At 45.8% G+C, this 26,835-nt stretch overlaps 1 protein-coding gene across 3 annotated transcripts in view; it reads left to right on the forward strand.

The window, feature by feature from the left end:
• Positions 1–335: 335 nt before the first annotated feature.
• The window catches only part of LOC110515626 (kinesin-associated protein 3), a 66,690-nt gene continuing 40,190 nt past the window's right edge, over positions 336–26,835 (forward strand). For 2 of the 3 annotated variants that reach the window (XM_036986766.1, XM_036986765.1), the window contains exons 1-14: positions 336–486; positions 918–1,049; positions 1,479–1,630; positions 2,080–2,132; positions 2,598–2,739; positions 2,879–2,978; positions 8,191–8,315; positions 10,416–10,514; positions 13,558–13,736; positions 18,849–19,011; positions 23,657–23,757; positions 25,252–25,360; positions 26,140–26,252; positions 26,464–26,629. In XM_036986766.1, coding sequence (XP_036842661.1) covers positions 455–486; positions 918–1,049; positions 1,479–1,630; positions 2,080–2,132; positions 2,598–2,739; positions 2,879–2,978; positions 8,191–8,315; positions 10,416–10,514; positions 13,558–13,736; positions 18,849–19,011; positions 23,657–23,757; positions 25,252–25,360; positions 26,140–26,252; positions 26,464–26,629 — 1,666 coding nt within the window. In that variant the 5' untranslated portion in view covers positions 336–454. The remainder of the gene's footprint in view (positions 487–917; positions 1,050–1,478; positions 1,631–2,079; positions 2,133–2,597; positions 2,740–2,878; positions 2,979–8,190; positions 8,316–10,415; positions 10,515–13,557; positions 13,737–18,848; positions 19,012–23,656; positions 23,758–25,251; positions 25,361–26,139; positions 26,253–26,463; positions 26,630–26,835) is intronic. The other variant, XM_036986767.1, reaches the window with a different exon arrangement.

Below are 26,835 nucleotides of genomic sequence, written 5' to 3' on the forward strand. Positions count from 1 at the left end.
GAGAGACTGACACCCTACTGGACCTCGTGGTAACACTATCATATCTGTTTGTTTAAACTTTAAATGATTATGGATGTGTGGGGAGACTTCCAGTAGTGAGGTCCTGATTGAATCTGAGAACAGCAACATGAGCGATATAAGACATTCTTGATTAGCTACAATGTGAGACCATAAAACTGGTCATTATTACCACCCGTCACTCTCAAACCAGTCATGGGAATGAACTGTTCATTGTTAATTTTTGCTGCGCCACTGTGTCTTGCCTGTAGAGAGCGCACAAGAACAGCAAGGTGTCAAACCAGCCTTTTTCCTCTTTCCAACACAAGGCATTCTGGGAAAGATAGTTCATTCTAATATCACTGCCACTTGAGGTCAACAGTTTCCTGGTCAGTGATTTTCGCTGTGATTCTATTTAAAAAAAAGGCATCTTTTGGTTTCATATAAAGAGCATAAGATGCAGTCGGAGGATGCACGCTATCTGAAACGGTAAAGATGAAGTTGTCATTTCGTCAATCTGTTCTGTATCTCGCTGGGAATGTTAATAATGTAAAGCCTTATCATGCTATAGCAGCATACCACCTAGCTAGTTCATTTGCATGCTAATCGTATCGTAATCGTAGCTAGCCTACAGTAGCCTACTTATTTTGTTACTTAAAGATAAAATGTTAGATGTAGACATTGTGTTGTTGTTAATAATGCTGTTTTGTATCTGCCCGGATGCGGTAACGTCAACAACAGCTGTGATAGAGAACAAATCTCAGTCCATCCCATCAATGGGTGTGGACAATATTAGCCTCGCTAGCTAGCTGTCATATTTATGCATTGCAGTCAAATGCGGCCAAGTTAGTTGATTTTAAGGTACATTTTAAAATGAAAAGTTAACTAAAATATATTATTCTTCCTTATGATGACCGCAGGAAAGTGAAGGGTGGTAGCCTGGACGTGCACCCTACAGAGAAAGCCCTGGTTGTTCAGTATGAGGTGGAGGCGACCATCCTTGGAGAGACCGGAGACGAGATGCTGGGAGACCGCAAGAAGTGTCAGAAGATGTAAGCCTGGTTTCAGCACAGTCAACAAACGGTGTAAATGATATGTGGTGTTTTGGTCTAAAATCACAGTCTGTGATTTAAATAGTCTGGCTCTGACACTTTCTTTGGTAAACTGAGAGATGTGGCTGGGGAAATGTAGCTAGGCTAATTCTAATCTATTCCCCTCTATTCCTCTCTATTCTATTCCTCTCTATTATATTCTATTCCTCTCTATTATATTCCATTACCCTCTATTCTATTCCTCTCTATTCTATTCCTCTCTATTCTATTCCTCTCTATTATATTCCTCTCTATTATATTCCATTACCCTCTTCTATTCCTCTCTATTCTATTACCCTCTATTTTATTCTATTCCCCTCTATTCTATTCCCCTCTATTCTATTCCCCTCGATTACATTCTACTGTACTGTCTCACTCCGTCCCTGTCAGTATTCGTCTGAAGAGCCTGAATACGAACACAGACGTTGCAGCCCTGGCCCGTAAGGTGGTTGAGGAGTGTAAACTCATCCATCCCTCCAAGCTGTCAGAGGTGGAGCAGCTGCTCTTCTATCTACAGAACCGCAAGAAGGCCAGCGGGAAAGGTGAGCATCGACTGTCCCCTCTGAAACACATACCACAGATAACTAACTATAGGTCAACTCCATAGTTTATGAAACAGTTATTGTGTCATTCCACTGTAAGGTCTATTCAATAACAGTTTAGTTCTATGTTAACGAGTGATGCATTCCACTGTAAGGTCTATGCTATAACAGTTTAGTTCTATGTTAACGAGTGATGCATTCCACTGTAAGGTCTATGCTATAACAGTTTTTAGTTCTATGTTAACGAGTGATGCATTCCACTGTAAGGTCTATGTTAACCAGTGAATCATTCCTCTGTAAGGTCTATGCTATAACAGTGTAGTTCTATGTTAACCAGTGAATCATTCCACTGTAAGGTCTATGTTAACCAGTGAATCATTCCTCTGTAAGGTCTATGCTATAACAGTGTAGTTCTATGTTAACCAGTGAATCATTCCATTTTTCTGCAGCAGAGAAGAGAGTGGTGAAACCTAGAGACCTAACTCCATTTGAAGGAATGGAGGTGAGTAATTAGCATCAACAATGCTAATAATCATAACAATACATTTGACTAGATTGATGAGGAGGCTAACGTCAACATGGTGTCTCTGTTCTAGATAGATGAGGAGGGTAGCCTAGTGGTTAGAGCGTTGGACTAGTAACTGGAAGGTTGCGAGTTCAAACCCCCGAGCTGAAAAAGGAACAAATCTGTCGTTCTGCCCCTGAACAAGGCAGTTAACCCACTGTTCCTAGGCTGTCATTGAAAATAAGAATTTGTTCTTAACTGACTTGCCTAGTTAAATAAAGGTAAAATAAATAAAAAAGATGAGGAGGCTAATGTCAACATGGTGTCTCTGGATAGATAGATGAGGAGGCTAATGTCAACATGGTGTCTCTGTTCTAGATAGATGAGGAGGCTAATGTCAACATGGTGTCTCTGTTCTAGATAGATGAGGAGGCTAATGTCAACTTGGTGTCTCTGTTCTAGATAGATGAGGAGGCTAACATCAACAAGGTGGAAGAGTATGTAGAGCTGCTGTATGAAGGTATGGAGGAGAAGGTGAAAGGGGCTACACTCATCCTACACCTGGCCAGGAACCCTGTCAACCTGGAGGAACTACTAGAGAATGGTAAGGAGAGGGGGAGAGACGGAGAAGGCTTGCACTATATGCATAACATTGCATTAAAGTGTAAACCATCTGGACAGTGGCCCTGCTCTGGTACGTATGTCTAAGGTTCTGTTTGTGTGTCTGTCTCTCTGTCCTGTAGAAACGGCTCTAGGAGCCCTGGCCAGAGTGCTGCGGGAGGACTGGAAGCAGAGTGTTGAGCTTGCCACCACCATCATCTATGTTTTCTTCTGCTTCTCCAGGTAAATACTAGAGGGGAGAAGAGGTAGGAGAGGGGAGAGACAGATTTGGGACAGACCACTTTGCCCTGTTGATTCGTAACCCATCGGTTGCTAGCTGGCCTTTCTACCTGCTAGTCTACCTGCCGCCCCATCTGATACTTTATAAGACGGCTTTACTCAGAAGGCCTTTCGCGTTTCTGTTGTTCCATTCTGTGTTAGTGGAGTGTAAATGCTAAAGGTGGGTTTTTGGCTTTGATAGCTAAAGGTGGGTTTTTGGCTTTGATAGCTAAAGGTGGGTTTTTGGCTTTGATAGCTAAAGGTGGGTTTTTGGCTTTGATAGCTAAAGGTGGGTTTTTAGCTTTGATAGCTAAAGGTGGGTTTTTAGCTTTGATAGCTAAAGGTGGGTTTTTAGCTTTGATAGCTAAATGTGGGTTTTTAGCTTTGATAGCTAAAGGTGGGTTTTTAGCTTTGATAGCTAAAGGTGGGTTTTTGGCTCACATGTTACATAGACATTTTAGTCCTTTAGCAGACGCTCTGATCCAGACGAACTCAGTGGCCTTGTGGAGATTGGAAGGTTGTGAGTTCAATCCCTTGCTGAGGCTCCCCAAAGACTGTAACATGGGACCTGATGCGTCTCTGCCAGTTGGGGAACCCGGTTGTTGAGCATAAACCTGCAGCAGCGAGTCACTGTTTAGCTGTTTGCAGAGAACGACAGGGTGTTGTCCAGGGTCATGCCAAGGTTCTTTACACTCTGGGAGGGGGACACCTTGGAGTCAACCGTGATGGAGAGGTCTTGAAGCAGGAAGGCTTTCCCCAGGAGGAAGAGCAGCTCTGTCTTGTTGAGGTTGAGCTTGAGGCGGTGGGCCAACATCCAAGCTGGGGTATGCCACCTTGAGTGACATCTGCATAGCAGGGATAGGAGAGACCATATGAGGATATGACAGAGCTGAGTTATTTGGTCTATAGAGAGAAGAGGAGAGGGCCTAGAAGCGAGCCCTGGGGGACACCAGTAGTGAGAGTACATGGTGCAGACACAGATTTTCTCCACGGGTAGGCTGAAATCCAAGAGTGTGAGACTGAGATGCCCAGCCCTGAGAGGGTGGAGAGGAGGATCTGATAGAGCCTGAGACGCCCATCCCTGAGAGGGTAGAGAGGAGGATCTGATAGAGCCTGAGACGCCCATCCCTGAGAGGGTAGAGAGGAGGATCTGATAGAGCCTGAGACGCCCAGCCCTGCAGTCCCTGGTTCGGCTGGGAGTCCCATAGGGCGGCACACAATGGTGCTTCCAAGACAACTGGAAAACAAGGTTGAAACATGATGTCAGTGATCTTCAGGTCAGAGCTCTAGAAAGATGTCAGAGTTCCCGACTTGGAATCCCGAATTTCCCAGTCGGAGCTCGGCCCCCCCCCCCCCCGCCCCCCCAGAGTTCCCAGTTGTCTTGAACTCACTGAAGTCTGACAGTTCCCAGTTCCGAATTTCCAGTTGTTTTGAAAGTGGCAGAAGTCATGCTGGACGGACAGCACGGCCAATGTTGAATGTTTATCCTTTTATGCTTGGAATAGAGACCCTTAAACCCAGACTTGGACCACACACCCACTCCACTGAATAGCAGGCTAATGTTTGCTTTACAATGCTTGCAGTTAGCCACGGATTCCTTCCAAGCCACTCATTGTTGAATTTGCGATTTCCAACTTGTTGTGTAATGTTTATGGCCGATGAGCACCGCGATACTATACTTTTTCTTCATGATTTCTCTTCATATGACAAGGATTGAAAAGGATTTGCAAGTTGATTGTCGACTTGATTCATGATGACTGCTTGTCTAGCTTGATGTTGACAGTCCAATCAAAGATTTGACGTCGTTTGTCTGTGGCCAGTGACCTTGAGCCTTCTTGGATGGGCACTTCTAATATAACTCTATGGCAGCACCCAAGGGGCTTGAATTTTCGAGCTCTCCCTGTAGATGTTGCGGTGACATGAGTGACAGAACGCTGAGCCAATCACGGCGCAACTAGAGAACATTACCAACCCCTGCGCTCCGTATTTTCCGCTGGCTGGCCCACCACCACAGAATGCATTGAGTTGAGCTGAAACACCTGTGTTTTGGAAATGCCTTATTCAAGAACGCAAAAAAGAGACCATGTTTGTATGCGACTTTATTAACTTGATGATATATAGATTTGTTTAAACATGGTTTGCAAATTGATCTGTGACACGTATTAATGCTAAAATAACATGCCCCACCTGCCTTGAATGACAGGTCACCACTGATTATACAGGAAATGTCAAATCAAATCAAATTTATTTTATATAGCCCTTCGTACATCAGCTGATATCTCAAAGTGCTGTACAGAAACCCAGCCTAAAACCCCAAACAGCAAGCAATGCAGGTGAAGAAGCACGGTGGCTAGGAAAAACTCCCTAGAAAGGCCAAAACCTAGGAAGAAACCTAGAGAGGAACCAGGCTATGTGGGGTGGCCAGTCCTCTTCTGGCTGTGCCGGGTGGAGATTATAACAAAACATGGTCAAGATGTTCAAATGTTCATAAATGACCAGCATGGTCGAATAATAATAAGGCAGAATAGTTGAAACTGGAGCAGCAGCACAGTCAGGTGGACTGGGGACAGCAAGGAGTCATCATGTCAGGTATTCCTGGGGCATGGTCCTAGGGCTCAGGTCCTCCGAGAGAGAGAAAGAAAGAGAGAATTAGAGAGAGCATATGTGGGATGGCCAGTCCTCTTCTGGCTGTGCCGGGTGGAGATTATAACAGAACATGGCCAAGATGTTCAAATGTTCATAAATGATCAGCATGGTCGAATAATAATAAGGCAGAACAGTTGAAACTGGAGCAGCAGCACAGCCAGGTGGACTGGGGACAGCAAGGAGTCATCATGTCAGGTAGTCCTGGGGCATGGTCCTAGGGCTCAGGTCCTCCGAGAGAGAGAAAGAGAGAAGGAGAGAATTAGAGAACGCACACTTAGATTCACACAGGACACCGAATAGGACAGGAGAAGTACTCCAGATATAACAAACTGACCCTAGCCCCCCGACACATAAACTACTGCAGCATAAATACTGGAGGCTGAGACAGGAGGGGTCAGGAGACACTGTGGCCCACTCCGAGGACACCCCCGGACAGGGCCAAACAGGAAGGATATAACCCCACCCACTTTGCCAAAGCACAGCCCCCACACCACTAGAGGGATATCTTCAACCACCAACTTACCATCCTGAGACAAGGCTGAGTATAGCCCACAAAGACCTCCGCCACGGCACAACTTAAGGGGGGGGGGGGGGAGCGCCAACCCAGACAGGATGACCACATCAGTGACTCAACCCACTCAGGTGACGCACCTCCTCCAGGGACGGCATGAGAGAGCCCCAGTAAAGCCAGTGACTCAGCCCCTGTAATAGGGTTAGAGGCAGAGAATCCCAGTGGAAAGAGGGGAACCGGCCAGGCAGAGACAGCAAGGGTGGTTCGTTGCTCCAGAGCCTTTCCGTTCACCCTCCCACTCCTGGGCCAGACTACACTCAATCATATGACCCACTGAAGAGATGAGTCTTCAGTAGAGACTTAAAGGTTGAGACCGAGTTTGCGTCTCTGACATGGGTAGGCAGACCGTTCCATAAAAATGGAGCTCTATAGGAGAAAGCCCTGCCTCCAGCTGTTTGCTTAAAAATTCTAGGGACAATTAGGAGGCCTGCGTCTTGTGACCGTAGCGTACGTGTAGGTATGTACGGCAGGACCAAATCAGATCAAGTCACCACTGATTATACAGGAAATGTCACCATTGATTATACAGGAAATGTCACCATTGATCATACAGGAAATGTCACCACTGATCATACAGGAAATGTCACCACTGATCATACAGGAAATGTCACCACTGATCATACAGGAAATGTCACCACTGATCGTACAGGAAATGTCACCACTGATCATACAGGAAATGTCACCACTGATCATACAGGAAATGTCACCACTGATCGTACAGGAAATGTCACCACTGATCGTACAGGAAATGTCACCACTGATCATACAGGAAATGTCACCACTGATCGTACAGGAAATGTCACCACTGATCATACAGGAAATGTCACCATTGATCATACAGGAAATGTCACCACTGATCGTACAGGAAATGTCACCACTGATCGTACAGGAAATGTCACCACTGATCATACAGGAAATGTCACCACTGATCGTACAGGAAATGTCACCACTGATCGTACAGGAAATGTCACCACTGATCATACAGGAAATGTCACCACTGATCGTACAGGAAATGTCACCACTGATCATACAGGAAATGTCACCATTGATCATACAGGAAATGTCACCACTGATCATACAGGAAATGTCACCACTGATCTTACAGGAAATGTCACCACTGATCGTACAGGAAATGTCACCACTGATCGTACAGGAAATGTCACCACTGATCATACAGGAAATGTCACCACTGATCGTACAGGAAATGTCACCACTGATCGTACAGGAAATGTCACCACTGATCATACAGGAAATGTCACCACTGATCATACAGGAAATGTCACCACTGAGCATACAGGAAATGTCACCACTGATCATACAGGAAATGTCACCACTGATCATACAGGAAATGTCACCACTGATCATACAGGAAATGTCACCACTGATCGTACAGGAAATGTCACCACTGATCATACAGGAAATGTCACCACTGATCGTACAGGAAATGTCACCACTGATCATACAGGAAATGTCACCACTGATCGTACAGGAAATGTCACCACTGATCATACAGGAAAAAGAGTACCATTTGGGTAGTAGTGTTCCTCCAGTATATTAATTGCTTGTCCCCTGTGTTGTTCTGTCCCTACTTTCTCCCAGTTCCGTGGCCTACAGTTGACCTATACTATAGTATATTTAGTCTAGTATATCAGTATTAAATCTAACCCTATAGTATATTTAGTCTAGTATGTCAGTATTAATCGTCTAACCCTATAGTATATCAGTATTAATCCTAACTCTATAGTATATCAGTATTAATCCTAACTCTATAGTATATCAGTATTAATCCTAACTCTATAGTATATCAGTATTAATCCTAACTCTATAGTATATCAGTATTAATCCTAACTCTATAGTATATCAGTATTAATCCTAACTCTATAGTATATCAGTATTAATCCTAACTCTATAGTATATCAGTATTAATCCTCTAACCCTAAACCTTCTATCTCCATGTAGTTTCTCCCAGTTCCATGGGCTGGTGACCCACTATAAAATCGGAGCTCTGTGTATGAATGTCATGGAACACGAACTGAAGAGATACGACCTCTGGCAGGACGAACTGCAGAAGAAGACCAGGACATATATCCTTCACTTCAGGCTCTGGGTCTGGGTTAGTGTCTGGGTTAGGGTTTATGGTCTGGGTTAGTGTCTGGGTTAGGGTTTATGGTCTGGGTTAGGGTTTATGGTCTGGGTTAGGGTTAGGTTCTGGGTTAGGATTAGGGTCTGGGTTAGGTTCTGGGTTAGGGTTAGTGTCTGGGTTAGGGTTTATGGTCTGGGTTAGGGTTTATGGTCTGGGTTAGGGTTAGGTTCTGGGTTAGGATTAGGGTCTGGGTTAGGTTCTGGGTTAGGGTTAGTGTCTGGGTTAGGGTTAACGGTTTGGGTCTGGGTTAGGTTCTGGGTTAGGGTCTGGTTCTGGTTCTGGGTTGGGTTAGGGTTAGGTTCTGGGTTAGGATTAGAGTCTGGGTTAGGTTCTGGGTTAGGGTCTGGGTTAGGATCAGGGTCTGGGTTAGTGTCTGGGTCTGGGTTAGGTTCTGGGTTAGGGTTAGTGTCTGGGTTTGGGTCTGGGTTAGGGTTTATGGTCTGGGTCTGGGTTTATGGTCTGGGTTAGGGTTACTGGTCTGGGTCTGGGTTAGGGTTAGTGTCTGGGTCTGGGTTAGGTTCTGGTTTAAGGTTAGGGTTTATGGTCTGGGTTAGGGTTAATGTTCTGGATTAGGGTTTATGGTCTGGGTTAGGGTTAGGATTAGGGTCTGGGTTAGGTTCTGGGTTAGTGTCTGGGTTGGTGTCTGGGTCTGGGTTAGGATTAGGGTCTGGTTAGGTTCTGGGTTAGGGTTAGTGTCTGGTTCTGGGTTAGGGTCTGGGTTACGGTTTATTTTCCAGGTTAGGGTTTATGGTCTGGGTCTATGGCCTGGGTCTGAATTAGGGTTTATGGTCTGGGTTAGGGTTTATGGTCTCGGTCTGAGTTAGGGTTTATGGTCTCAGTCTGAGTTAGGGTTTATGGTCTTGGTCTGAGTTAGGGTCTGGATTAGGAATTATTGTCTGGGTTAGGGTTTGTGGTCTGAGTTAGGGTTTATGGTCTCGGTCTGAGTTAGGGTTTATGGTCTGGGTCTATGGCCTGGGTCTGAATTAGGGTTTATGGTCTCAGTCTGAGTTAGGGTTTATGGTCTCAGTCTGAGTTAGGGTTTATGGTCTTGGTCTGCGTTAGGGTCTGGATTAGGAATTATTGTCTGGGTTAGGGTTTGTGGTCTGAGTTAGGGTTTATGGTCTCGGTCTGAGTTAGGGTTTATGGTCTCGGTCTGAGTTAGGGTCTGGGTCTGGATTAGGATTTATGGTCTGGGTTAGTGTTTATGGTCTTGGTTAGGGTTTATGGTCTGGGTTAGGGTTTATGGTCTGGGTTAGGGATTATGTTCTGCGTTAGGGTTTACGGTCTGGGTTAGGGTTTATGGTCTGGGTTAGGGTCTGGGTTAGGGTTTATGGTCTGGGTTAGAGTTTATGGTCTAGGTTAGAGTTTATGGTCTAGGTTAGGGTTTATGGTCTGGGTTAGGGTTTATGGTCTGGGTTAGGGTCTGGGTTAGGGTTTATGGTCTGGGTTAGGGTTTATGGTCTGGGTTAGGGTCTGGGATAGTGTCTGGGTTAGGGTCTGGGTTAGGGTTAATGGTCTGGGTTAGGGTTAATGGTCTGGGTTAGGGTTAATGGTCTGGGTTAGGGTTTATGGTCTGGGTTAGGGTCTGGGTTAGTGTCTGGGTTAGGGTCTGGGTTAGGGTTAATGGTCTGGGTTAGGGTTAATGGTCTGGGTTAGGGTTTATGGTCTGGGTTAGGGTCTGGGTTAGTGTCTGGGTTATAAGATTTATATCCTCTGCAGGGCTGTTCACTGTCAGTTCTCTGATTTTTGTTTCTACCTGGTAGTTAATTCCACTCACCTGGTGTCCCAGGTCTGAATCTGTCCCTGATTCGGAGAGGATGAGAACCAGAAGTGTTTAGGACTGACATTGAACACCCCTGCACGGGTTTTCTAAGCGATGAACCCATTCATTTCCTACAACAAATGTTTTCTATGTGATGAGAATGTTTGCTGTGGGAAATGAATGGATGCTGAGCCCATGGTGTGTCAGTTCCCCATGTACCCCCTTTTCTGTTGCGGTCAGTCAGTCTGTCAATCAGAACCCTTCCTTGACTGTAACTACGTGAAGACGACCCTGACAACCAGGCCTTGAGGAAGGAACATGAGAAGGCCTTTAAGAAGTACCAGGGACTACTGGTGAAACAGGAGCAGCTGCTGAGAGGTACCAGTATAACCCTTAACCCCACAGTCTAACCCCTAACCCCACAGTCTAACCCTTAACCCCACAGTCTAACCCTTAACCCCACAGTCTAACCCCTAACCCCACAGTCTAACCCCTAACCCCACAGTCTAACCCCTAACCCCACAGTCTAACCCCTAACCCCACAGTCTAACCCCTAACCCCACAGTCTAACCCCTAACCCCACAGTCTAACCCCTAACCCCACAGTCTAACCCCTAACCCCACAGTCTAACCCCTAACCCCACAGTCTAACCCCTAACCCCACAGTCTAACCCCTAACCCCACAGTCTAACCCCTAACCCCACAGTCTAACCCCTAACCCCACAGTCTAACCCCTAACCCCACAGTCTAACCCCTAACCCCACAGTCTAACCCCTAACCCCACAGTCTAACCCCTAACCCCACAGTCTAACCCCTAACCCCACAGTCTAACCCCTAACCCCACAGTCTAACCCCGAACCCCACAGTCTAACCCCTAACCCCACAGTCTAACCCCTAACCCCACAGTCTAACCCCTAACCCCACAGTCTAACCCCTAACCCCTAACCCCACAGTCTAACCCTTAACCCCACAGTCTAACCCCTAACCCCACAGTCTAACCCCTAACCCCACAGTCTAACCCCTAACCCCACAGTCTAACCCCTAACCCCACAGTCTAATCCCTAACCCCACAGTCTAATCCCTAACCCCACAGTCTAATCCCTAACCCCACAGTCTAACCCCTAACCCCACAGTCTAACCCCTAACCCCACAGTCTAACCCCTAACCCCACAGTCTAACCCCTAACCCCACAGTCTAACCCCTAACCCCACAGTCTAACCCCTAACCCCACAGTCTAACCCCTAACCCCACAGTCTAACCCCGAACCCCACAGTCTAACCCCGAACCCCACAGTCTAACCCCTAACCCCACAGTCTAACCCCTAACCCCACAGTCTAACCCCTAACCCCACAGTCTAACCCCTAACCCCTAACCCCACAGTCTAACCCTTAACCCCACAGTCTAACCCCTAACCCCACAGTCTAACCCCTAACCCCACAGTCTAACCCCTAACCCCAGTCTAACCCCTAACCCCACAGTCTAATCCCTAACCCCACAGTCTAATCCCTAACCCCACAGTCTAACCCCTAACCCCACAGTCTAACCCCTAACCCCACAGTCTAACCCCTAACCCCACAGTCTAACCCCTAACCCCACAGTCTAACCCCTAACCCCACAGTCTAATCCCTAACCCCACAGTCTAATCCCTAACCCCACAGTCTAATCCCTAACCCCACAGTCTAACCCCTAACCCCACAGTCTAACCCCTAACCCCACAGTCCAACCCCTAACCCCACAGTCCAACCCCTAACCCCACAGTCTAACCCCTAACCCCACAGTCTAACCCCTAACCCCACAGTATAACCCCTAACCCCACAGTATAACCCCTAACCCCAGTCTAACTCAACAGTATAATCCCTAACCCCACAGTATAACCCCTAACCCCAGTCTAACCCAACAGTCTAACCCCTAACCCCACAGTCTAACCCCTAACCCCACAGTCTAACCCCTAACCCCACAGTCTAACCCCACAGTCTAACCCCTAACCCCACAGTCTAACCCCTAACCCCACAGTCTAACCCCTAACCCCACAGCCTAACCCCTAACCCCACATTATAACCCCTAACCCCACATTATAACCCCTAACCCCACAGTCTAACCCCTAACCCCACAGTCTAACCCCTAACCCCACAGTATAATCCCTAACCCCACAGTATAACCCCTAACCCCACAGTATAACCCCACAGTATAACCCCTAACCCCACAGTATAACCCCTAACCCCACAGTATGATCCCTAACCCCACAGTATAATCCCTAACCCCACAGTATAATCCCTAACCCCACAGTTTAACCCCTAACCCCACAGTCTAACCCCACAGTCTAACCCCACAGTATAACCCCTAACCCCACAGTATAACCCCTAACCCCACAGTATAACCCCTAACCCCACAGTCTACCCCCTAACCCCACAGTCTACCCCCTAACCCCACAGTCTACCCCCTAACCCCACAGTCTAACCCCTAACCCCACAGTCTAACCCCTAACCCCACAGTCTAACCCCTAACCCCACAGTCTAACCCCTAACCCCACAGTCTAACCCCTAACCCCACAGTCTAACCCCTAACCCCACAGTCTAACCCCTAACCCCACAGTATAACCCCTAACCCCACAGTATAACCCCTAATCCCACAGTATAACCCCTAACTCCCAATGAACAGAGCTCGGGATAGCTCTGTAAAATGTAATGGATTTGAAATGGAATGCATCTCTGTCCTCCTTCCCTGTGTTGCTGAGTGGGCATTTAGCATCTCTGTCCTCCTCCCCTGTGTAGCTGAATGGGCATTTAGCATGTCTGTCCTCCTTCCCTGTGTAGCTGAGTGGGCATTTAGCATCTCAGTCCTCCTCCCCTGTGTAGCTGAATGGGCATTTAGCATGTCTGTCCTCCTTCCCTGTGTAGCTGAGTGGGCATTTAGCATCTCTGTCCTCCTTCCCTGAGTGGGCATTTAGCATCTCTGTCCTCCTTCCCTGTGTAGCTGAGTGGGCATTTAGCATCTCTGTCCTCCTTCCCTGAGTGGGCATTTAGCATCTCTGTTGTCCTCCCCTGTGTAGCTGAGTGGGCATTTAGCATCTCTGTCCTCCTTCCCTGTGTAGCTGAATGGACATTTATCATCTCTGTCGTTCTCCCCTGTGTAGCTGAGTGGGCATTTAGCATCTCTGTCCTCCACTGTGTAGCTGAGTGGGCATTTAGCATCTCTGTCCTCCTTCCCTGAGTAGCTGAATGGGCATTTATCATCTCTGTCGTCCTCCCCTGTGTAGCTGAGTGGGCATTTAGCATCTCAGTCCTCCTCCCCTGTGTAGCTGAGTGGGCATTTAGCACCTCAGTCCTCCTCCCCTGTGTAGCTGAGTGGGCATTTAGCACCTTAGTCCTCCTCCCCTGTGTAGCTGAGTGGGCATTTAGCATCTCTGTCCTCCTCTCCTCTAGTTGCTCTATACCTGTTGTTGAACCTGGCTGAGGACACCAGGACAGAGCTGAAGATGAGAAACAAGAACATCGTCCACATGCTGGTGAAGACCCTGGACCGGGAGAACGAGGAACTACTGGTGCTGGTGGTGTCCTTCCTCAAGAAACTCAGCATCTTCCTGGAGAACAAGAACGATATGGTAAGAGAGGAAGTGAGAGAGAGAGAGGAATAAGTGAGGAAGAGGGTAAGAGCAAGGGAAAGGAGAGGAGGGGAGATAGTTTATATGGTGGTGGGTCAGGAGTAGAGTCAGAGGTCTAGTTTATATGGTGGTGAGTCAGGGGTCTAGTTTATATGGTGCTGAGTCAGGAGTAGAGTCAGGGGTCTAGTTTATATGGTGGTGAGTCAGGGGTCTAGTTTATATGGTGCTGAGTCAGGAGTAGAGTCAGGGGTCTAGTTTATATGGTGGTGGGTCAGGAGTCTAGTTTATATGGTGCTGAGTCAGGAGTAGAGTCAGGGGTCTAGTTTATATGGTGGTGAGTCAGGGGTCTAGTTTATATGGTGCTGAGTCAGGAGTAGAGTCAGGGGTCTAGTTTATATGGTGCTGAGTCAGGAGTAGAGTCAGGGGTCTAGTTTATATGGTGGTAGGTCAGGAGTAGAGTCAGGGGTCTAGTTTATATGGTGGTGGGTCAGGAGTAGAGTCAGGGGTCTAGTTTATATGGTGCTGAGTCAGGAGTAGAGTCAGGGGTCTAGTTTATATGGTGCTGAGTCAGGAGTAGAGTCAGGGGTCTAGTTTATATGGTGGTAGGTCAGGAGTAGAGTCAGGGGTCTTGTTTATATGGTGCTGAGTCAGGAGTAGAGTCAGAGGTCTAGTTTATATGGTGGTAGGTCAGGAGTAGAGTCAGGGGTCTAGTTTATATGGTGGTGAGTCAGGGGTCTAGTTTATATGGTGCTGAGTCAGGAGTAGAGTCAGGGGTCTAGTTTATATGGTGCTGAGTCAGGAGTAGAGTCAGGGGTCTAGTTTATATGGTGCTGAGTCAGGAGTAGAGTCAGGGGTCTAGTTTATATGGTGCTGAGTCAGGAGTAGAGTCAGGGGTCTAGTTTATATGGTGGTAGGTCAGGAGTAGAGTCAGGGGTCTTGTTTATATGGTGCTGAGTCAGGGGTCTAGTTTATATGGTGGTGGGTCAGGAGTAGAGTCAGGGGTCTTGTTTATATGGTGCTGAGTCAGGAGTAGAGTCAGGGGTCTAGTTTATATGGTGCTGAGTCAGGAGTAGAGTCAGGGGTCTAGTTTATATGGTGCTGAGTCAGGAGTAGAGTCAGGGGTCTAGTTTATATGGTGGTAGGTCAGGAGTAGAGTCAGGGGTCTTGTTTATATGGTGCTGAGTCAGGGGTCTAGTTTATATGGTGGTAGGTCAGGAGTAGAGTCAGGGGTCTAGTTTATATGGTGCTGAGTCAGGAGTAGAGTCAGGGGTCTAGTTTATATGGTGGTGGGTCAGGAGTAGAGTCAGGGGTCTTGTTTATATGGTGCTGAGTCAGGGGTCTAGTTTATATGGTGGTGGGTCAGGAGTAGAGTCAGGGGTCTTGTTTATATGGTGGTGAGTCAGGGGTCTAGTTTATATGGTGCTGAGTCAGGAGTAGAGTCAGGGGTCTAGTTTATATGGTGCTGAGTCAGGGGTCTAGTTTATATGGTGCTGAGTCAGGAGTAGAGTCAGGGGTCTAGTTTATATGGTGGTGGGTCAGGAGTAGAGTCAGGGGTCTTGTTTATATGGTGCTGAGTCAGGGGTCTAGTTTATATGGTGGTAGGTCAGGAGTAGAGTCAGGTGTCTAGTTTATATGGTGGTGGGTCAGGAGTAGAGTCAGGGGTCTTGTTTATATGGTGCTGAGTCAGGGGTCTAGTTTATATGGTGGTGGGTCAGGAGTAGAGTCAGGGGTCTTGTTTATATGGTGCTGAGTCAGGGGTCTAGTTTATATGGTGCTGAGTCAGGAGTAGAGTCAGGGGTCTAGTTTATATGGTGCTGAGTCAGGAGTAGAGTCAGGGGTCTAGTTTGTATGGTGGTGAGTCAGGAGTAGAGTCAGGGGTCTAGTTTGTATGGTGCTGAGTCAGGAGTAGAGTCAGGGGTCTAGTTTATATGGTGCTGAGTCAGGAGTAGAGTCAGGGGTCTTGTTTATATGGTGCTGAGTCAGGGGTCTAGTTTATATGGTGCTGAGTCAGGAGTAGAGTCAGGGGTCTAGTTTATATGGTGCTGAGTCAGGAGTAGAGTCAGGGGTCTAGTTTGTATGGTGGTGAGTCAGGAGTAGAGTCAGGGGTCTAGTTTGTATGGTGCTGAGTCAGGAGTAGAGTCAGGGGTCTAGTTTATATGGTGGTGAGTCAGGGGTCTAGTTTGTATGGTGGTGAGTCAGGAGTAGAGTCAGGGGTCTAGTTTATATGGTGCTGAGTCAGGGGTCTAGTTTATATGGTGGTGGGTCAGGAGTAGAGTCAGGGGTCTTGTTTATATGGTGCTGAGTCAGGGGTCTAGTTTATATGGTGCTGAGTCAGGAGTAGAGTCAGGGGTCTAGTTTATATGGTGCTGAGTCAGGAGTAGAGTCAGGGGTCTAGTTTGTATGGTGGTGAGTCAGGAGTAGAGTCAGGGGTCTAGTTTGTATGGTGCTGAGTCAGGAGTAGAGTCAGGGGTCTAGTTTATATGGTGCTGAGTCAGGAGTAGAGTCAGGGGTCTTGTTTATATGGTGCTGAGTCAGGGGTCTAGTTTATATGGTGCTGAGTCAGGAGTAGAGTCAGGGGTCTAGTTTATATGGTGCTGAGTCAGGAGTAGAGTCAGGGGTCTAGTTTGTATGGTGGTGAGTCAGGAGTAGAGTCAGGGGTCTAGTTTGTATGGTGCTGAGTCAGGAGTAGAGTCAGGGGTCTAGTTTATATGGTGGTGAGTCAGGGGTCTAGTTTGTATGGTGGTGAGTCAGGAGTAGAGTCAGGGGTCTAGTTTATATGGTGGTGAGTCAGGAGTAGAGTCAGGGGTCTAGTTTATATGGTGGTGAGTCAGGGGTCTAGTTTGTATGGTGCTGAGTCAGGAGTAGAGTCAGGGGTCTAGTTTATATGGTGGTGAGTCAGGGGTCTAGTTTGTATGGTGCTGAGTCAGGAGTAGAGTCAGGGGTCTAGTTTATATGGTGCTGAGTCAGGAGTAGAGTCAGGGGTCTAGTTTGTATGGTGGTGAGTCAGGAGTAGAGTCAGGGGTCTAGTTTGTATGGTGCTGAGTCAGGAGTAGAGTCAGGGGTCTAGTTTATATGGTGCTGAGTCAGGAGTAGAGTCAGGGGTCTTGTTTATATGGTGCTGAGTCAGGGGTCTAGTTTATATGGTGCTGAGTCAGGAGTAGAGTCAGGGGTCTAGTTTATATGGTGCTGAGTCAGGAGTAGAGTCAGGGGTCTAGTTTATATGGTGCTGAGTCAGGAGTAGAGTCAGGGGTCTAGTTTATATGGTGCTGAGTCAGGAGTAGAGTCAGGGGTCTAGTTTGTATGGTGGTGAGTCAGGAGTAGAGTCAGGGGTCTAGTTTATATGGTGCTGAGTCAGGAGTAGAGTCAGGGGTCTAGTTTATATGGTGCTGAGTCAGGAGTAGAGTCAGGGGTCTAGTTTGTATGGTGCTGAGTCAGGAGTAGAGTCAGGGGTCTAGTTTGTATGGTGGTGAGTCAGGAGTAGAGTCAGGGGTCTAGTTTATATGGTGCTGAGTCAGGAGTAGAGTCAGGGGTCTAGTTTGTATGGTGGTGAGTCAGGAGTAGAGTCAGGGGTCTAGTTTATATGGTGCTGAGTCAGGAGTAGAGTCAGGGGTCTAGTTTATATGGTGCTGAGTCAGGAGTAGAGTCAGAGGTCTAGTTTATATGGTGGTAGGTCAGGAGTAGAGTCAGGGGTCTAGTTTGTATGGTGGTGAGTCAGGAGTAGAGTCAGGGGTCTAGTTTATATGGTGCTGAGTCAGGAGTAGAGTCAGGGGTCTTGTTTATATGGTGCTGAGTCAGGAGTAGAGTCAGGGGTCTAGTTTGTATGGTGGTGAGTCAGGAGTAGAGTCAGGGGTCTTGTTTATATGGTGCTGAGTCAGGAGTAGAGTCAGGGGTCTAGTTTGTATGGTGCTGAGTCAGGAGTAGAGTCAGGGGTCTAGTTTGTATGGTGCTGAGTCAGGAGTAGAGTCAGGGGTCTAGTTTGTATGGTGCTGGGTCAGGAGTAGAGTCTGCGGTGTACACGTTAAACTATACCGTACTATAGAGTCAGGGGTGTACACGTTAAACTATACCGTACTATAGAGTCAGGGGTGTACACGTTAAACTATACCGTACTATAGAGTCAGGGGTGTACACGTTAAACTATACCGTACTATAGAGTCAGGGGTGTACACGTTAAACTATACCGTACTATAGAGTCAGGGGTGTACACGTTAAACTATACCGTACTATAGAGTCAGGGGTGTACACGTTAAACTATACCGTACTATAGAGTCAGGGGTGTACACGTTAAACTATACCGTACTATAGAGTCAGGGGTGTACACGTTAAACTATACCGTACTATAGAGTCAGGGGTGTACACGTTAAACTATACCGTACTATAGAGTCAGGGGTGTACACGTTAAACTATACCGTACTATAGAGTCAGGGGTGTACACGTTAAACTATACCGTACTATAGAGTCAGGGGTGTACACGTTAAACTATACCGTACTATAGAGTCAGGGGTGTACACGTTAAACTATACCGTACTATAGAGTCAGGGGTGTACACGTTAAACTATACCGTACTATAGAGTCAGGGGTGTACACGTTAAACTATACCGTACTATAGAGTCAGGGGTGTACACGTTAAACTATACCGTACTATAGAGTCAGGGGTGTACATGTTAAACTATACCGTACTATAGAGTCAGGGGTGTACACGTTAAACTATACCGTACTATAGAGTCAGGGGTGTACACGTTAAACTATACCGTACTATAGAGTCAGGGGTGTACACGTTAAACTATACCGTACTATAGAGTCAGGGGTGTACACGTTAAACTATACCGTACTATAGAGTCAGGGGTGTACACGTTAAACTATACCGTACTATAGAGTCAGGGGTGTACACGTTAAACTATACCGTACTATAGAGTCAGGGGTGTACACGTTAAACTATACCGTACTATAGAGTCAGGGGTGTACACGTTAAACTATACCGGCTGTAACCTGCTTGTTTGCTTGTTTGCTGGACGCTACAATGAAAGTCATCACGAGTCCTAACCATTTCCCTGTTTTGTGATTGGTTGTTAACCCTAACCCTGTTTTGTGATTGGTTGGTTGTGTTGCTAGGCGGAGGTGGACACCGTAGAGCGTTTGTCTCGTTTAGTCCCGTGTGAACATGAAGACCTGCTGAACATCACGCTGCGTCTCCTCCTCAACCTCTCCTTTGACACCGGGCTACGCATCAAGATGGTGCAGGTCGGCTTGCTGCCCAAACTCACCTCCCTGCTGGGTACGTATGTCCTCTCTCTTTCTCTCCTCTCTCTCGCTCTCTCTTTCTGTCTCCCTCTCCCTTTCTGTCTCTCTTTGTCTCTCTCCTCTCTCTCTCCTCTCTTCTCTCTTCTCTCTCCTCTCTCTCTCTCCTCTCTCTCCTCTCTCTCTCCTCTCCCTCTCTCCTCTCTCTCTCCTCTCTCCTCTCTTCTCTCTTCTCTCTCCTCTCTCTCTCTCCTCTCTCTCTCCTCTCTCTCTCCTCTCCCTCTCTCCTCTCTCTCTCCTCTCTCTCCTCTCTCTCTCCTCTCTTCTCTCTTCTCTCTCCTCTCTCTCTCTCCTCTCTCTCCTCTCTCTCTCCTCTCCCTCTCTCCTCTCTCTCTCCTCTCTTCTCTCTTCTCTCTCCTCTCTCTCTCTCCTCTCTCTCTCCTCTCTCTCTCCTCTCTCTCTCTCCTCTCTCTCTCCTCTCTCTCCTCTCTCTCTCCTCTCCCTCTCTCCTCTCTCTCTCCACTCTCTATCAAAATTCAATTTCAGTTCAATACATTTCAAAGAGCTTTATTGGCATGGAAAATATATGTTTACATTGCTAAAGCGAATGGAATAGACAATAAACGAAAGGGAAATAATCAGTGGAAACATGAATAAACATTAAACTCACCAAAGTTCCAAAAGAATAAAGACATTTCAATTGTCATATGATGTGCAAATAGTTCAAGTACAAAAGGGAAAATAAATAACCATAAATATGGGTTGGATTTACAATGGTGTTTGTTCTTCACTGGTTGCCCTTTTCTTGAGGCAACAGGTCACACATCTTGCTGCTGTGATGGCATACTGTGGTATTTCACCCAGTAGATATGGGAGTTTATCAAAATTGGGTTTGTTTTCAAATTCTTTGTGAGTCTGTGTAATCTGAGGGAAATATGTGTCTCTAATGTGGTCATACATTTGGCAAGAGGTTAGGAAGTGCAGCTCAGTTCCCACCTCATTTTGTGGGCAGTGAGCACATAGCCTGTCTTCTCTTGAGAGCCATGTCTGCCTACGGCGGCCTTTCTCATTAGCAAGGCTATGCTCACTGAGTCTGTACATAGTCAAAGCTTTCCTTAATTTGGGTCAGTCACAGTGGTCAGGTATTCTGCCACTGTGTACTCTCTGTTTAGGGCCAAATAGCATTCTAGTTTGCTCTGTTTTTTTGGTTGATTCTTTCCTGTGTGTCAAATAGTTATCCTTTTGCTTCCTCATAGTTTGGTTGGGTCTAATTGTGTTTCTGTTTTGGGGCTCTGTGGCGTCTGTTTGTGAACAGAGCTGCGGGGACTTTTCTCAAGGTTCATCTCTCTATAGTTGAGGGCTTTTTTGTGGAATGTGTGAGCATCGCTTCCTTTTAGGTGGTTGTATAATTTTAACAGGTATTTTCTGGATGTTGATAACTAGCAGGTATATACCTAATTCTGCTCTGCATTATTTGTTGTTTTGCGTCATACACAAAGTATATTTTTGCAGAATTCTGCACGCAGAGTGCTACCTTGTCCCGGACCTGCTATTTTCATCTCTCTCTCTCTCTACCGCACCTGCTATCTTGACCTCTGAATGCTCGGGTAATGAAAAGCCACCTGACATTTACTCCTAAGATACTGACTGACCTGTTGCACGCTCTACAACCACTGTGATTATTATTATCTGACCCTGTAGTTCATCTATGAACGTTAGAACATCTTGGTCATGTTCTGTTATAATCTCCACCCGGCACAGCCAGAAGAGGACTTGCCACTGCTCAGCCTGGTTCCTCTCTAGGTTTCTTCCTAGGTTCCTGCCTTTCTAGGGAGTTTTTCCTAGCCACCGTGCTTCTACATCTGCATTGCTTGCTGTTTGAGGTTTTAGATTGGGTTTCTGTACAGCTGATGTAAAAAGGGGTTTATAAATACATTTGATTGATTGAATTTGGTGTTTGTTCCGTTTTGTGGTTGGTGAGCGGACCCCAGACATCACAACCATAAAGGGTAATGGGTTCTGTAACTGATTTAAGTACTTTTAGCCAGATCCTAATTGGTATGTTGAATTTGATGTTCCTTTTGATGACATAGAAGGCCCTTCTTACCTCTCAGATCGTTCACAGCTTTGTGGAAGTTACCTGTGGTGCTGATGTTTAGGCCAAGGTATGTATAGTTTTTTGTGTGCTCTTGGGTAACTGTTTCTAGATGGAATTTGTATTTGTGGTCCTGGTAACTGGACCTTTTTTTGGAACACCATTATTTTGGTCTTACTGAGATGTACTGTCAGGGCCCAGGTCTGTCAGGGCCCAGGTCTGTCAGGGCCCAGGTCTGTCAGGGCCCAGGTCTGTCAGGGCCCAGGTGTGTCTGGGCCCAGGTCTGACAGAATCTGTGCAGAAGATCTAGATGCTGCTGTAGACCCTTTGACTTGACCGTTCTAGTGCCAATTCATTGATATAAATGTTGAAGAGGGTGGGCTGAGGGTAATGTTGAAAAGTTTAAGAATTAGCCCATTTGAATTTGTGGTTTAGTATACTATCAACACCACAGGCTTTTTTAGGTTGAAGGATTTGTATTTTGTCCTGTATTTTGTCCTGTAGTTCATCCAATGTAATTGGAGAATCCAGTGGGTTTTGCTAGTCTTTAAAACCTCACTAGGGTATGTGGGACGCTCTCAAATTCAAAACAACAGAAATCCCATACTTAAAATTTCTCAAACATAAAAGTATTTTACACCATTTTAAAGATAAACTTGTAAATCCAGCCACAGTGTCCGATTTCAAAAAGGCTTTACGACGAAAGCAAACCACACGATTATGTTAGGTCAGAGCCTAGTCACAGAAAAAATACAGCCATTTTTCCAGCCAAAGAGAGGAGTCACAAAAATCAGACATAGATAGAATTAATCACTAACCTTTGATGATCTTCATCAGATGACACTCATAGGACATCATGTTACACAATACATGTACGTTTTGTTCGGTAAAGTTAGTATTTATATCCAAAAATTGCAGTTTACATTGGTGCGTTATGTTCAGTAGTTCCAAAACATCCAGTGATTTTGCAGAGAGCCACATCAATTTACAGAAATACTCATAATAAACATTGCTAAAAGATTAAAGTGTTATGCATGGAATTTTAGATCCACTTCTCCTTAATACAACCGCTGTGTCAGATTTCAAAAAAACTTTACGGAAAAAGCACACCATGCAATAATCTGAGTACAGCTCTCAGAAACCAAAACAAGCCATACAGATATCCGCCATGTTGTGGAGTCAAGAAGTCAGAAATAGCATTATAAATATTAACTTACCTTTGATGATCTTCATCAGAATGCACTCCCAGGAATCCCAGTTCCACAATAAATGTTTGATTTGTTCGATAAAGTCCATCATTTATATCCAAATACCTCCTTTTTGTTTGCGCGTTTAGTACACAATCCAAACTCACGAGGCGCGGGCAAGTCCAGGCGAAAGTTCAGACGAAAAGTTATATTACAGTTCGTAGAAACATGCCAAACTAAGTATAGAATCAATCTTTAGGATGTTTTTATCATAAATCTTCAATAATGTTCCAACCGGAGAATTCCTTTGTCTTTAGAAATGCAATGGAACGCAAGCTAACTCTCACGTGATCAGCTCATGCCACTCTGGCAGACCTCTGACTCATTCAGCTCCCATTCCCCCCTCCTTCACAGTAGAAGCATCAAACAAGGTTCTAAAGACTGTTGACATCTAGTAGAAGCCTTAGGAAGTGCAATATGACCACATAGACACTGTATATTCGATGACTTGAAAAACTACAAACCTCAGATTTCCCACTACCTGGTTGGATTTTTTCTCAGGTTTTCGCCTGCCATATGAGCTCTGTTATACTCACAGACATCATTCAAACAGTTTTAGAAACTTCAGATGGTTTTCTATCCAAATGTACTAATTATATGCATATTATAGCTTTTATGGCTGAGTAGCAGGCAGTTGAATTTGGGCATGCTTTTCATCCAAAATTCCGAATTCTGCCCCCTACACTTGAAGTTTATAGCTGATTCTAAGTTTTGTAAGTGACCATGTATACAGTCTGTTTTTGCTCTTGGTTCTTGGTTGTTATGGCGGCAGGTAGCCTAGCAGTTAAAAGCGTTGGGCCAGTAACCAAAAGATTGTTGGTTCAAATCTCCGAGCCAACTAGATGAAAAGTCTGCCGACGTGCCCTTGAACAAGGCACTTAACCCTAATTGCTCTGGATAAGAGCGTCTGCTAAATGACAAAAAAGTAAAGATGTCCGAAAAGATTGGAGAAGTGGTTTATCCATACATCTCCGTTTTGGATAGACAACTCTTTGTTTCGTTGTTTGTTTTAGTGTGTTCCAATTCTCCCAGAAGTGGTTAGAGTCTATGGATTATTTAATTACATTGAGCTGATTTCTGACGTGCTGTTCCTTCTTTTTCCGTAGTGTATTTCTGTATTGTTTTAGAGATTCACCATAGTGAAGGCGTAGACTCAGGTTTTCTGGGTCTCTATGTTTTTAGGTTGGACAGGTTTCTCAATTTCTCTCTCGCTTGCTCTCTATCTCTGTTCTCTCTTCCTCTCTCTCATTCTACTGACGTACCTACCATATCAATCTATCTGGCTGTAATGTATCAGATTTGAGCTGGTTTAATGTGTAGTAATGTGTTCCTTCTGTCAGGTGACGAGAACCACAAGCAGATGGCCATGTGTATCCTGTACCACATCAGTGTTGATGACAGGTTCAAGTCCATGTTCGCCTACACCGACTGCATCCCACAGGTAACAGTACAACAACCGGATCCTAGATCAGCACCTACAACAGTGTTATTTGTCACATATGCCGAATACAACAATACAAAACCTTACAGTGAAATGCTTACTTAACCAACAATGCAGTTTTAAGAAAAATACCCCCCAAAAATAAGTAACAAATAATTAAAGAGAAATAACAATAGCGAGGCTATATACAGGGGGTACTGGTAGGTCGAGGTAATTGAGGTAATATGGACAATATGTACGTAGGTAGAGTTATTAAAGTGACTAGATAATAACAGAGAGTAGCAGCAGCGTAAAGGGGATGGGGGGTCAAGGCAAATAGTCTGGTAGCCGTTTGATGAGATGTTCAGGAGTCTTATGGCTTGGGGGTAGAAGCTGTTTAGAAGCCTCTTGGACCTAGACTTGACGCTCCGGTACCGCTTGCCGTGCGGTAGCAGAGAGAACAGTATGTGTAAACATGTATACGCAGGGCCCAGCTGTAAAATAGACCTTGGTCTCAGTCTGTGTTCCTTGTTGAAATGAAGGTATAATGTTAGTTTGTTGGTGATGTGGACGCCAAGGAACTTGAAGCTCTCAACCTGCTCCACTGCAGCCCCGTCGATGAGAATGGGGGCGTGCTTGGTCCTCCTTTTCCTGTAGTCCACAATCAGCTCCTTAGTCTTACTCACATGAAGGGAGAGGTTGTTGTCATGGCACCACACTGCCAGTTCTCTGATCTCCTACTTATAGGCTGTATCATCGTTGTCGGTGATTAGGCCTACCACCGTTGTGTCATCGGCAAACTTAATGATGGCGTTGGAGTCGTGCTTGGCCACGCAGTCATGAGTGAACAGGGAGTACAGGAGGGGACTAAGTACACAACCCTGAGGGGTCCCCGTGTTGAGGATCAGCGTGGCGGATGTGTTGTTGCCTACCGTTACCACCTGGGGGCGGCCCGTCAGGAAGTCAAGGATCCAGTTGCAGAGGGAAGTGTTTAGTCCCAGGATCCTTAGCTTATTGATGAGCTTTGAGGGCACTATGGTGTTGAACGCTGAGCTGTAGTCAATGAACAGCATTCTCACATAGGTGTTCCTTTCGTCCAGATGGGAAAGGGCAGTGTGGAGTGCAATAGAGATCATCTGTGAATCTTTTGGGGCGGCATACAAATTGGAGTGGGTCTAGGGTTTCTGGTGTTGATTTTTATTTATTATTATTTTTAAGTGGCCTTTTATTGTCCCCAGCACAAGGTGTACCTGTGTAATGATCATGCTGTTTAATCAGCTGTCAGGTGGATGGATTATCTTGGCAAAGGAGAAATGCTCACTGACAGGGATGTAAACACATTTGTGCACCAAATTAGATAGAAATAAGCTTTTTTTGTGCGTCAAGAAAATGTCTGGTGTCTTTTATTTCAACTCATGAAACATGGGACCAACACTTTACATGTTGTGTTTATATTTTTTGTTCAGTGTATCTATTGCTAACATGCTAACTTAGTGCTCTGTGTTGACTCACCAGTTGATGAAGATGTTGTTTGAGCACGGTGAGGAGAGGATCGATGCTGAGCTCATCTCCTTCTGTATTAACCTGGCAGCTAACAAGAAGAACGCTCAGCTCATCTGTGAAGGTAGGGAAGATCACTGTGAGTTATACAGCTCATCTGTGAATGTAGGGAGGTCCACTATGAGTTATACAGCTCAGCTGTGAAGGTAGGGAGGACCACTGTGAGTTATACAGCTCATCTGTGAAGGTAGGGAGGTCCACTATGAGTTATACAGCTCAGCTGTGAAGGTAGGGAGGACCACTGTGAATTATACAGCTCATCTGTGAAGGTAGGGAGGACCAATATCAGTTATACAGCTCATCTGTGAAGCTAGGGAGGACCACTATCTGTTATACAGCTCATCTGTAAAGATAGGGAGGACCACTATGAGTTATACAGCTCATCTGTGAAGGTAGGGAGGACCAATATCAGTTATACAGCTCATATGTGAAGTTAGGGAGGTCCACTATCAGTTATTCAGCTCATCTGTGAAGATATGGATGACCACTATGAGTTATACAGCTCATCTGTGAAGGTAGGGAGGACCACTGTGAGTTATACAGCTCATCTGTGAAGGTAGGGAGGACCACTGTGAGTTATACAGCTCACATGTGAAGGTAGGGAGGACCACTGTGAGTTATACAGCTCATCTGTGAAGGTAGGGAGGACCACTGTGAGTTATACAGCTCATCTGTGAAGGTACAGACCACATATGTATCAGAGATGGTCTGGTGATCTAAGAACAATAGAAATATGTCCAAGACTCTTCATTGTCACCTTCCATGTGTCATAAATTAATTCATTTGTATAAATATTTCACATGCTGTTGAATAAATAATGAATGCTTGATTCCCTTCCCTCAGGTAATGGTCTGAAGATGTTGATGAAGAGAGCTCTGAAGCTGAAGGATCCTTTACTTATGAAGATGATACGAAACATCTCTCAACACGACGGACCACCCAAACACCTCTTCATCGTTAGTACTAAATTCATGTTGGATTTGAATGACTTGATCAAGCAGATGTTGTGACTGGATTGGTTGAACAGACTAATGAAGAACACATTGTGAAGCTTCCAACAATGAAGCCATATAAAAGCATCCAGTTCCCATGAGGCAGCAGAGATATTTAGAGACTGTATGAATGAGGTGTTGCTAAGTGACTTACTAACCGAATGGTCTCCTCCAGGACTATGTAGGAGACCTGGCAGCCCAGATCACTCCTGATGAAAACGAAGAGTATGTGATCGAGTGTCTGGGGACCCTGGCTAACCTCACTATCGCTGATCTGGACTGGGAACTGGTGCTGAAGGAGTACAACCTGGTACCTTACTTTAAAGATAGGCTCAAACCAGGTGAGTGAATTCTATAACCACCCTGAGGAAGCGATGCACACTCATTCCACCACAAAGCCCTCACCTACAGAGAGATGAACCTAGAGAAGAGTACCCTTAGCCAGCTGGTTCTGGGGCTCTGTTCAAATCAAATCAAATCAAATGTATTTATATATCCCTTCTTACATCAGCCGATATCTCAAAGTGCTGTACAGAAACCCAGCCTA

The sequence above is a fragment of the Oncorhynchus mykiss genome, chromosome 8 (assembly GCF_013265735.2).
Source record: "Oncorhynchus mykiss isolate Arlee chromosome 8, USDA_OmykA_1.1, whole genome shotgun sequence".
Lineage (NCBI taxonomy): Eukaryota > Metazoa > Chordata > Actinopteri > Salmoniformes > Salmonidae > Oncorhynchus > Oncorhynchus mykiss.